Source organism: Rhea pennata, chromosome 2 (genome assembly GCF_028389875.1).
Source record: "Rhea pennata isolate bPtePen1 chromosome 2, bPtePen1.pri, whole genome shotgun sequence".
In the NCBI taxonomy this organism is placed as follows: Eukaryota; Metazoa; Chordata; class Aves; order Rheiformes; family Rheidae; genus Rhea; species Rhea pennata.
In genome coordinates, this window is record NC_084664.1 from 12,301,456 (window position 1) to 12,314,719 (window position 13,264).

General features: G+C 35.5%; 1 protein-coding gene across 3 annotated transcripts in view; it reads left to right on the forward strand.

Moving 5' to 3' along the window:
* Window positions 1-13,264, forward strand: part of WDR37 (WD repeat domain 37) — a 44,659-nt gene that overhangs the window by 614 nt on the left and 30,781 nt on the right. Inside the window, exons 2-5 of one of the 3 annotated variants that reach the window (XM_062568878.1) lie at window positions 800-847; window positions 4,932-4,963; window positions 8,134-8,311; window positions 12,591-12,687. In XM_062568878.1, the coding sequence (XP_062424862.1) occupies window positions 8,174-8,311; window positions 12,591-12,687 (235 nt within the window). In that variant the 5' untranslated portion in view covers window positions 800-847; window positions 4,932-4,963; window positions 8,134-8,173. The remainder of the gene's footprint in view (window positions 1-799; window positions 848-4,931; window positions 4,964-8,133; window positions 8,312-12,590; window positions 12,688-13,264) is intronic. The other 2 variants (XM_062568877.1, XM_062568879.1) reach the window with 2 other exon arrangements.

Genomic DNA, 13,264 nt, shown 5'->3' on the forward strand with positions numbered 1-13,264 from the left:
GGCGCGAACCTGTAGCCGGGGTGGGGGGTGACCTGAACTTTCGGGGATGCGTGAGGGCGGTGTCTGTGAGGGACCCTTTGCTGTAGTTCTCTCTCTTTTCCTGAGCGAATAACTGTGAAAATAATCTGTTAGGGAGAACTGATAGGCTTATTCAAAGGCTGAGGAGATGGTAATTTCCAGTTTTAGAAGGAAATTAAATAAAAAGATTGTGCATATGCAAAGGTGAGGATTTTTTTTTTAAAGTTAAGCCTTGAAGTGTTGTTCAAGGACACCTTGGTGTTTATGAGAAAAGAGAATCCTCTACATGTGTTTTTTATTCCTCTGTTACATCTTCTGACTTCTCAGTTTGTTTCATTATAGCATTTTTAGAGTGCATTTTGTATAACTGTGATTCATGGGAGATTTATGTAATGAATGGTGGAATAGCTTCAGTGCCATTGAGTAAATCTTCAAAGTATACAAATGTCATTTGTTAGAATACTTATCTTGCAATATTATAGCAAAATCTTTTTCCCTGAACTAGGTCCTGAAGCCCTTTTCCAAACAAATCTACCTTTGTCATTGTATGTGATATTTTTAAAAGCGAGCTGGTAACCTCAAGTATCCCCAATTGTGTTTTCTTTTGTGTAGTTTACATTAGATAAGGTCTTTGGTGATAGGAAGCTTATTAATCAACAGCAAGTGGATGTGCAGAACATAGCTAGCCATGCTAATTTGACTTAATACTGTGCTGATGTAAAATTGAAAAGAAATTCCTTCCTCTTTAGCTGAACTTGATCATTTTTCTGTCATTCTACAGTAACTTAAAAAGCAGCAATGCATGGACTACACTGAAGTTATTAAAAGCGTAAGCTTAATTTGGGCTAATTACTTGCCATTTTTTTGTGTGTGCATGTTTGTGTATACCTCACTCCTAATATCTTCTCCTGTAACAACTTTAAACTCAACATTTTACTTCATGAATTTGGACAACTATTTTAAGAAGGATGCCTGCTTCAAACCTTAGCACTTAAGGGAAAGGCTGCTGTAAAATGTGGCCTTTTTAATGTCAGTTGTTTATTTGTACACACATGTCCCCAAACTAGATTTAACATGTTAAATAAAATTGAAACGTAACGCTTTCTAAAATGAAGTGCGCTGTCATGGGTAGTCATGCCCTTTGCTGCGTCTTTTTAAAATTTAGGACTTGTTTAATGGATTGTCCATACATGGTCTTTCGTATGGACTGAAATGCTTGAGAGTGCTGATATAACCACAGGAGAAACCTTCCCAGTGTCGTGGAAATGCTTTAAAAGAATAACTTAGTTATACACAATCCAGAAATTGTGTACTAGAGTTAGTATATGTCAAATAGGGAGATGCCAAGTAATACTCCGTTTTATATATTTGAGATGAGATTGGGGTTGTTTTAAGTCAAGGAATTTTTAAGTCGTAGAACTAAGATGAGTAGTTTGCCTTCTGAGGGGAGGTCAAGGCCGAGGTGAGAGGGCTCGCTGCAGAGGCTGCAGCTGTTGACACGTGCTGGGAAAGTTTGTTAGTACTGTACGCATGGCCACTGAGGAACGGACAGCAATCAGGATGGTCTCTTTACAAGTTACAGTAATTTATTGTTTTATCGTCTCTGAGTAATACCTACTATTTTGAGAATGATCTTAGCGTTTCAGAATGGGAGGATTGGATACTGCAGTGCTGTTGGAAGATGTGGTGGTTCTCCTTGATAGGCTGCATGAGGAAGTGTTGTAAGACTGTGCTGAGGTTACTTACTGGTGCTTCAGAAAAGCTTCCTAAAAAGTGTTACAGTTAGTGTCAAATTTAATTGCTTTTGTTGATGTCTGAAGTGGTAAAATATACTAATTTACTAGCAAATAATGTATTCCTAAATGAAAGGTAGTGATATTAGAGGTAGTAATAGTGTTTTATGTAATACATTGGTAGTAAGTACCTGGATATTGTTTGTTTGGAGAGTAGCACTGTAGGACTGTGGCCTCTAAATGAGGTACAGTGCTTGCTTAAACAAGTCCCTGGTTAAACTGTCTTAGCTCTAGCACTTCCTTGGAATTCCTCACCCTCAAGTCTTGTATTTGCATTCCTGTGCATGCCTCTGACATCTGGACTACTACTAAGCAGTGAGAGATTTACTAATGCAGGAATGAGAGGTAAAATGTGAAGCAACTAAGGAAATAAAGACCAGTCTTCAGACATATTTTGGGATTTAACCACCAGCAAATCTCATAGGACCCAGTGTTGTCTGTTGCACTCTTCAACAAAGTCAACTAATCAAAAATACCAGTTAATACAAGACAGCACAATATATACTTATAGTTAAATAAACAGTTTTAAATGGAAGATTATATTTTACTCTCCTTGTTTACCCATTTGCTTCTGTACAATTTAAATTAGTTGAAACAGTGAATACATTCAGTAAATGGGTAGTAAAGAGCACAAAGGCAAACCATATACTTCTAAAGTGAAATTGTTAATGAACTGGAGGTCCAGCTTGGATGATCATCAGTGAACTCAGGCAAATTTCTTCTAAATAAAAAGTCATCCAGGTTTGATCATTATGATTGTTTAATATTATCTAGAATAAGTGCCTAAATATGATGATTGAAGGAGAGTGCTGTTTCTTGCTGTAGTAGTGTAATGGTTGGGCAAACTTGTTGTGTGCTGCAATTTGATGTGATTGCAATATTTGTTGATATTGTTGAATTAGCAAGCTCAAGGCTTGCTAGATGTAAAATTGGCCTGGTTTCTGCTTTGATGTTGATGTTAGATGCTTGCCCAGAGTAGGCAACCACTAATGTGCTGAAGATTTTATTGCTAATTTCCGTCTGTGTAACATGCTTAAATTTCATTGGTACGGTCCCTTTTTATGCTTTGTACCAAAGGGAGATTGCCACCTCCTAACTGATGGCTGCTTTTCCCTCTTATGTGTCAAGTAGGATACTGCTTTGTTTCAAAGTATGCTATGTTAAGTTTAGAAACCAAATTCTTGTTGTAACACTTAGTGGATTTCATAAGGTTTGAGCACATTTATTACTTGTTCTAGCATCATCTGTAATGATCTGGAATGATTTTATTTCCTCAATATTCATCTTTAGTAAAACAACTGTCCTTATCAAAAAGTCTGTTTAACCTGTTCTTTCTCGGATGTGCTGTATGAAACTTTGATTGAAATAGCTACAGTTGAATGTATAGCATCCTTGAAACTAACTGTTCACTGAAGACCTTAAAATGGAAGTTTCACTCCTTTAAATTTGATTGCTTTACATATTCATAAAGACTGTAGAGGCATATGTTGTTCTTTTATTTATTTTTTTTAATCCCTTAATTCATGAGTAATGCTACATGTAACTGTTTAATAATTAAAATCTTGATAAATGTAATCACTCTCCCCTCTTTCCCCTTTCCCTCCCCTCTTTGTGAAAAAATATGTTAATTTGTATCTTTGTATCTTAAATTTCTATTGTCACACAGAACAATAATTACTGTTGTGATAAGTCTGTATTTATAATGTAGTGTACACTGAAATATTGTTCTAAAACATATTTGAAAGTGAGAGGCATGAAACTGTTTAAGAGATACAAGAGAACACAAAAATATAGTAAAATTGCTTGTGTTTTTTGACATAGTCTTTCAAATGGTAAGTATTAATATTGCTAACGTCTGAACAAAATGGAGCAGGGAGATCTTGGGTAAGAGATGTTGCTGAAATTTCCTTATGCTTTCCCTTTCCAGACTTCTGTGTTGTGTTGAATGAACAAAAAAGGAAATGCAGTACTGCAGCCATTCTATCTGTGCTCTGACACTTCTTAAAACAGATTTTTCTCTCTGGCTTCAGCAGCATGCATACCCCAGGCATTCTTTTCTTGCAGTAGTCTGTTTTCTCTTGATCCATGTTCAAAAGTAGAAGACATATGCAAGTCGAATTGCAGTAGGATGATTTTTAAGTCTAACAAACCCAGTGTGTGCGTTTCTGTTCAGTCCCCTTTCTTTATTGCAGCTGAATAAAACAGTACTTTGTTACACGTGTGTTTTTTACTGCTACTGTAATGAAATATATCCTGTGACTCAATACATGGTAACATCTGTTACAGAAAGGTAGGTGGTAGAACTTTAATAAACACATTGTAAAATATAAGTTTACTTGAACAGGATAAAGGATAACTGAAATACTGAAATATATTTGCATTCAGAATGTAGTAGTCACTTACAGTCTAGACTGTTTCCTAGGACACTTTTTTTTCCGCCCTATTTCTGCTGAATTACTTTATCAGAAATTTGTTTGGTAGTATTCTCTTGAGGCTTTGACGGATCATTGTGTTGAAGAACACTATGCAGTCGCAGCATTTTCCAAAATGATTGAGCAGAATAGCTTAGTATGTCCCATAAGCGCTCTCTTTCTCTTTTTTTTTCAATAGTACAGTGCTTTTATACTGGTACCACATTGAATATAGTTCAGTAATAGGATACTCCCTCCCCACCCTCCTCCTCCTCTTTTTTTTTCACCCTCCTTGGAAAAAAACCCTTTTCTTCTGCCTTTTTTTTTTTAATTATTATTATTCTGTATGTGGTGCAAGAAATCCTGTGCTACTTGTGGGTTTTTATCCTAGCTGTAGTTATACCAAGCAGAAGGGAAGTGAATTTATCTTTTTAGAACTCAGTTGAAACATTCAAAGGTTATGGTTAACTGTATCTGATTAACAATATATATAGTGGGTCATTTTGAAGCCTTTTTTTTTACTTTGTTTGGCTTAGATATGGGTGCTTAGCCTTGACTTGTATTGATTTTTTCCAATTTCCCACTCCCCCCCTCCCTGCCCTTTCCTAATTGCATTCTAACTACTAAAGATTCAAAAATGTGAAAGACTTTGACTGGTTTATATACTGCTGACTGTTTCACTAATCACTGTTTAATATGGTTTTCATAGGATATGTAACATGACACTGGTATTCTGGACAGGTAATTTTCATTGTTTGAAAAACGTACATAATAAGGGGAATCAGGTTACTGCTAGAAATGAGCACCTTATTTTTTAGCTTCATATTGCCAAGGATCTGTTTTGTGAAGTCTACTCTTGGAAAACGTGTAACGTCAAAACTTTCCAGAAATTGTCAAAGATATGTTAATATTTAAAGGGGCACTGTCATTTTTTTTCCTGACTGAATTAACATCTTGATCTTGAACACTCTTAATTATTGCTGCCTTACTGAAAATTTATAAGGCTATTTGATGGTTTTAAGGATAATAGTTAAGGACAGTTAAGCTGGTCCCCTTCAGTGGCTCCTTCGTATCCTGCATATGCACATGCCTGCTTGTTGCCCTGTTGGTTTCAGCTTTGCTGTGGCTGTGTGCACCCTCTGGCAGGCCGCGGGGAGGAGCGTGCATGCCTGCTCTCCCGGGACAGTGCATGAGCGGTGTGGTCATGCTGGTGCATGAGGAGAGCGCAGCTGTTGTCCGTGAACCCGGCTGCAGGTGAAGTGCTACCGAACAGATAAAATAACGGAGGTGTTTCTTATCTAATCTTTTCTGTTCGCTTACTAGCCTCGACAATGGGAACCTACACGTAGTTTATGTGAAGATTGCACTGTGTAAAAATGTAGTTTTGTACATTTGACTGTGTCCCTTTAAATTCTGCGCAGCTAGGAGCTGGTTTGTCACTGCCAAAACTGTACATACTCAGAGCAATCCAGAGAAGAATAGTTCTTGCCTAAGTCCTCTGAAATGAGGTAACGTGGCAAGAGAGGGCAGGTGGAAGTTAACATGGTTAAAACAATGGATAGTGGAGAGTACAAACTATCTTAACATCGCTGATAGACTTGCACATAACTAAACCTCACATAACTCGGAAGCCAATCTCTGGCAGGGATTAGAAATTATTTTACTTTAGCTTACTCTTTATCTTTTACAGAGTTTAAGTGAAATTATATACACAGATTTGTATGCGTATATCTAACTTTGTGTAGAGATATAAAATCATGCAATACATGTATGTACATGTGCATGCGTGTGGTTTGGTGCACTGGGCCTTAAAAATAAGGCATGAACCCTGCAGATTCTGGTAAACTGAAAGCTGTTGAAAGAGTAGTTCCCAAATGAGGTAGGTAAAGGGTGAAATGGAGGAGAATCTTTCACTCGTGTCTTTGATCTGATCCTATTTTGAAAAGAAACACGAACGCGACAAGTGCTGAAAGCCTGTTCCCGATTATTGACCGCTTGTTCAAGAGCAGGAAGATACTTGGTTGATGAAGGCCAGAAAATCTTCAATGATTTGCTGATGAGATTTGTTTTTTATTTCATTCCCTTCTTTCTTTGAGAAATCTAGCCACAACAGGGAAAAAAAATCTGGCAAAATAAGAAACTATGGTAGTTCTCTGTCTTTCCCCTTCTCATTTTAATTTATCAACATAGCTAATTAGTTACTACTGATTAATCACACGTAGAACGCTCCTATGGGATTAGACCAGGGAAGGACTCTGCAGAGTCCAGTGGAAGTGAGCAGAATCATTTCAGTGAAGTACGGGATTCTGGTGCAACCTGAATTTTATTTTAGATTCACCACAGGACGGATGTCAGGTTACTGGAACTTGTAGAATTTAAGTGATTCAGGTGTTTAAAAATTAATTAAAATACAGATTTTTTTTATGAGAAGATTTGAGGATGGATGGGCATCAAAACTTAACAAAAAGCGATCTAATTTTTGTATAAATTATTATACCGCAAAATGAAAATATATAAGGATACATAAAACAAGCCAAAGTGAAAGTCATTTTCATTCGTGGCCCACACTGTTTTTAGTAAGCTACACTTTTCCTTGGCTTTATGATACGTTAAAAAGCTGAGAATATCATGTTAAATACACTGAACTGGTTAATTCCTAATCTTTTTAATAGTGATGGTGCTCATTCCTAGCTTGAGGTCTAGTGTGTTGGTGGATCTTGCATTGGAAGTGACTGTGGGTATGGTTAAAGTTTTCTCTGATCAACTTACTTAAAAGGAAGCTCAGTTGCCTTGTCAGCTTTGCCAACTCTGCTCTCCTATTTCTCTGTAGATGACTGCAGCTATTTTCAGTTGTAATTGTTGTTTCAGAAATAATTTATGCTGGAGAATGAATTTTTTTTATTTTGTTGTTCTCAATGTTCAGGAGTCAAAAGTTTTGAATAATAAATCTTAAAATATTTAAAATATTTAACAACTGCTGCCCCCCAAAATTAAAATAATTTCTATTGAATATCAGCTTTAATTTTCAAAAATATACAGAAATTATATGTTTGTAAAAACTAAGATTTTGATAGTAAAGAACATATTCTCCACTTTTTTATTCCATAAATCAAGCATAACGTTTTTCTTAAACAGGGGAGTTCAGTAGATCATGCATGGTAATATTAGCTGGTGATACTGTCAGGTGTCTTTAAGAATATTAAAATACATATTTGACTTTAATAAATGTGTGCAAGCTGACAAAGCTTAAAAATGTCAACAATAACCCGGTAAGACAAGCACACGTTCTAAGAAAAAGAAACCCCAAGTTGTCAAAAAACAGTGAAAATTAGTTTTCAGAGTTTTGTATCACTAAAATTATTTTCTGATGTATATGAACAATCTATTACATTTTTTATAGTAATATTTAATAATATTGCATAATATATTTTTAACCTGACAGTGTCCCAAAGTTATCATGTCTCTTTGCTTTCATTTTCCAGCTGAGTTTTAATTTTGCATGCATTTCAGTGAAATACTATATCTAACAGTTTTTTTTCTGGAAGCATTTTGGGGCTGTCACTGCTAGTAGTATTCACCAAAATGCTTACTCAAGAGCAGAGTAATAAAATTTATTTCCCTTTTGTGGAGATTTGTTATGAAATGAAATGCTAATGAAGTGAAATCTAATGGGAAAAAGTAATGCAGAAGTGATTCTGTTCTCTGTTTACATGTATGCATATGTATTTTTGAACTCCAGGTTGTTTGAAGCATAACTGTAAATAATAGGAACCCCCCTTCTTGTAAGGGTTTTAATGGCATCCCAAACAACTCTGAAATTCAATAGACCTAAATGTTTACATTTTGAGAAAAAAAATTTAAACTCTGGTTACCTTGGCAAAGCAATTTGTAACATTTAATATTATCCTTAGTTTATCATCGGAGCCTCTGTGAAGCTATCTTTTTGAAGTAATGCCAATAGAAAGTGGAAGTTGTGCAGCTGCTCGCCAGGCAAAGCAGAAACGTAAATCTCACAGTTTGTCAATCCGAAGAACCAACAGTTCTGAGCAAGAACGGGCAGGACTGCAGAGAGACATGTTGGAAGGGCAGGTAGGTACCTGATGCTTAGGTAATTTTAACTCTTTTATGATGGCTTTTTTTATGTGAAGACGTTAAATAGACTTAAGTAATGAAGTATGTCTAATAAAGCTGGAGGTGTAGCAGACAAGCTTGCTTTTAGCCACTGACTGTCCTTGCAGTCTGTTAGTATGGATATTGACCATACTTTTGGCTGTATTCAGACTTGTGTATCTTTTTATCAACTTTGTATATTTTACAGTGAATGGTAAAAACAAATAGCAACTACAAAGAATATACCCTGCCTAGCTTACTGCATTTCCTTCCTCCTGCCTCTTTAAGTTGAAGACTGATTCTTGAGTTTATGAATTTGAATTTGGAACAATATTAGCTTATCAGTATGAATAAACTGAAATACATGTTGCTAAAACTCAGGGAAGGTTTTGGTGGGAACACTATTCTACATTCTTTTCCATAAAATAAATTACGTTAAATATTGTCTGCTTGATAGGGGTATGAACTAACATTTGTTTTGTGTTTTTATTCATTTATTTATTGAATTTGGCTCGAATACAGATGTGATCTTCACAGAATAGTTGAGATGATCTCCAGAGGTCCCTTCCAACTTCATCCAACTCCCTTGCTCAAATGAGGTCACCTGCAGCATGTTGCCCAGGATGCTGTTCAGCTGAGTTTTGAGGGTCCCCAAGGATGGGGACTCTGCAACCTCTCTGGGCAAGCTGCTGCAGTGCTTAGCCACCCTCACATTTGAATCAATATTTCTTTATATTCAGATGGAATTTCCTATGTTTCAGTTTGTGCCTGTTGCCTCTTGTCTTGTCCCTGTGCTCTACTGAGAAGAATTTGGTTCCATATTCTTTGTGGGGAATGTTCTTTCCCTGATGCAGTACTTTGCACTTCCCGTTGCTGAAATTCATGAGGTTCTGCTCAGCCCATTTCTCCAGCCTGTTAATGTCCCTGTGAATGACAGCGCAACTATCTGGTGCATCTTCTAGGCATTTAACTTAGTGTAAAAAACAGCTATAAAAATTTTTGTTATTCTCCTAATCTGCTCACTGTGTGTAATGGACACAATTTAGAACCAGTTGGAATACTTTACTTAACAATATTGAAATTAACTATAGGTAAGGCTCCTATAGGAGCACTGTTGGAAGTAGTGCTGCTGAAGATAAGCAAATAGTGGGGTTGAAAATGATATGCTATCAAATTGAATACACAAAGTTAATATGAGCCTGGCAAAGATGTGGCAAAACTTGGTTCTTATCAGTGAGGTGCTTTGAAATACTGACAATGTTATGCTATGAGAAACAACACTTCCTCTTGTAGGCTGTCTTAGACACTCTGAAGGGAAAAGCTTGTGTTCTCTCTGTGGTGTGACAGATTTTTGTATTGAATCTGTTATTCAATTGATTACTAGTTTTCTGGAAACTAACAGAGCCAAAGTTGTTGCTTCTAGTCATCTGGAAGCTGGACGTTGTAAATATTTGCTTCTATAGAAAACTGTTCCTGCTTTTGGGCTTTTACAGCCTTACTGTAGGAAAGCAGTGAAGGGCAGTGAAGAGGTGAAGGTCTACTGTCACTTCTATATAGTAAACAAAAAACATTAACCTATTCTAGTGTTTCTTATCAAATGCCACAAACATTTATGTTGATAGAATGAGTGTTTTGTGTGTTAGCTTGTTTAATTTTGTTGACCTTGAACAGTTGCCTGCCAGCTCTCATATGGAGAGAGCATTAATGCTGCTTCACAATGGTCCTGTAAAAAAAACACATGAAATCAAGATATCACCTGTTTATTTGCAAACATAGTTGTTACATCATATATTAATAGGCTAATTAATGCAAGCTGTTCAAGGAGAGCTTAGTCTTTTTGATAATCTTTTTGATAATATTGTCATTTGGAATTACTGGGTAATTGAATCAGAAATACATCTTTTAATTTCAATATTTCTCTAAATACTATTTCATTTGTACAATACAGTTGACCTTGTCCCAAGCTGATTTTAATCTGAATCTGCTTCACGTTCTAATTTGTTAGGATGTATGAACAAAAGTATTAGCAGGGAGAGGCAGATGAAGAAGTAGAAATACGTTTTTAATGTGTCCCAAAGTTATCATGTCTCTTTGCTTTTGTTTTCTAGCTGGGTTTTAATTTTGCATGCATTTCAGTGAAATATACTGTATCTAACAGTTGGAGGCACAAAGAGCATAGGGTCACTTCTTTCAGTAGTAGTGCCTGTTTCTGTCAGCTTAAGGTAGACATGAAGTTGGTGTAGGACTGAGTTATGAACAATGTGTTACGTGTTCTGAGTAATGACTGCTAATGGTTTCTGTCATTCTTCTATGTCAGCTTGATGTCTGGAAGTAACTTCGTAGTTAATATAAAAGCACGATCATGGTAGGCTTTTCTGTGTTTTTCTGAAGGCAGTTACCTTACTTTCTTATACATGAACCAAAACATGAGTCAGGTTATATTCTGGTTGCTTAGATGCTGACTTACTCAAAGACACATGCTGCCCTCTAATGGCTAGTATGCATTTGCTTTTTCATAATTCAGACAGTTTTTAGAAGTGGAGCCATTTTTTCTGGATCAGTTTTTTTGGGGACGCTTCAGAATAAAACAAGCTATTAGCCACCCTGAAACTTATGTTGAAATAATTAAGTTTGCCGTGATTTAGGTGATGTCCTGTATTAATGTTTTTACTTTCTAATAGTTCTTCTGTACACCTAGATCGGAAATGATGGTTTGCACTTTGACAGAAGCTGTCTTGATTTCCTTTCTTGTTCATAGTTGATGAGTTTAAGACTTTGAAATTGTATACTTTTGCTTTGTTTAAAAAGTAGTTGTTGCAAATGGATGCAGTCCTTGAATGCTTTCCTTAGAATCCTCAAGATACATGCTTCCTTACTCATCTTTGAGTTTTGGTAACTTGTTTTCTTGCATAGATGTTTTGCAGATTTTGAATATGGCTGCATCTTTTTGCAGACTTGTCCAGTATTAAGCTATTGTCTTACTGAATTTTGAGATGACAGGTTAAATATTAACTATCCTACTTAAGCTTTTTTGTTGATAGCGTAACTCTCAGCTAAATGGAAACTTCCCTTTAAAAAGTTCATAGTTGACTAACTGGATAAATGCAGTAGGTGAACTTGCATATTGCCGTCCATCAGCAACTGAAGAAAAGAATAGATTTAGTATAATTGATCTACTTAGTGAGCAAGGATGGTTGATCCTTGGATCCATACTTATAGATTAGGCCAGTTAGTGGATTGACTCTAGTTATTAGGCTAATGACTGTATTTTCTCCTTTCTGATCTGTCATTTTTAGTAGTATGCTATGCTTTAAATTTTGTAAGTTAAAAGTTGGTTGTTAGCATTAGGTATTCCCTATTAATTGATTACTGTCTGTTGTCTTCTGCATCACTCAGCATCTTCTCAACAGTGTTCAATAACAGAATTATTTCTATAGTGAGAACTTTGAATACCAACAGAAATCAGTACTCAGTTGCTTTGGATAAAATACGCCTTTATATAGTGAAAATGCAGTGCTGATCTCTGTTTTGTAGGCAGATAAATAAATTTAAATAAATTGTATACAGAAACTTGTTGCCAAGCTGAGTATTGAACTTGGGTTTTATAAATCCTGTGTTGGTCGTTTTATCATATACTTGTTTTTTGCCTTTTATTGCTGTGATAGTTATGCATAAAAAAAAATCAGTCTGTCTATGTGAACTTGCTTTTAGATATTTCTGTGAAAAGGAGATCCTTGAACAGTATCTGTGGAGGGAAGGATTAGATAGTTTTTTCCCTCCTTCTATTTAAATAAAAAGAAATCCTATAGCATTGTGGTTTTGAAGCCACATTTTTGATTCCAGTCAGTTTTTATATTACATATCTGTATGGTAATTTCTCAGTCCTCATAACTATGGTTATAGAATGGCTTTAGACTTGAAATGTTTTTAGCCTACATTTGGTTTGTGCTCTATCAAATGTACAGAAAGCAGTCCTAGAATTTTATTTCCAACCTTTTCTTTCATACAAGACTTGGAATCAATGGACAGTTATATTTGTTGTTTTAATTTGTACTAAAAATGTTCAAATTAAATGAAATCATAAATACATTAAAGGAAAAATAAAACTTGGTGAGGTTTGCATGCATTTGCTGGTTTGCATGCTGTATTCAAATGAGAATCTTTATTTTACAGATACATTTACACTAAATCATAATTTAAAATATTTGGTAGAAACTTGAAGGAAATAGATGCAAAAAATATTATTTTTGCCTTCCAGGATTCTAAACTACCTTCTTCTGTTCGGAATACGCTTCTTGAACTTTTTGGACAAATAGAGCGGGAGTTTGAAAACCTCTATATAGAAAATTTGGAATGTGAGTATTTTTTTCCCATCAGTTTAAAGCTGTTAGGACTTATGATATAGTAGAGCTAATTGAAAAGCTTTCATTAGATACTATAATGTAATTAATGCAGTTTCTTTATGAGGAACTTAAGAATAGTTTTGAAATTCATGTCAAAGACATTGTTTGTCCTTTTTGAGAAAAATCCATTTCTTTTGTCTTTGATGTAAGTAGTGAGGACCAATGTGTGTCATCCTCTTTGAAGCCATGGCAAAGAAATGGAAGTGGCTGTCTCCTTTTCCCTGGTGTAGGCTCTAGTATATACCATCTTGATCTGACTGTGGCTTTGTTCAGCCTACAGCATTCGAGACTACAGCTTTGTCTTTGTTTTTATATACATATTCCTTATGTTCAAACTATTCAATATATTCTATGTAGTCAAACTTCAGTTTAATGATATTATTTTAGTAAATAAAATTGACATTATGTTTTATTTGAGAAAATATAAAATGTAGTGTTTCTGGACCACACTACTTAGTAAATTACATGACCAGCATCTGTATCTGCCTGTGAAGACTGAAGTTGAGTGCACAGTTAATAATTCCAGGTG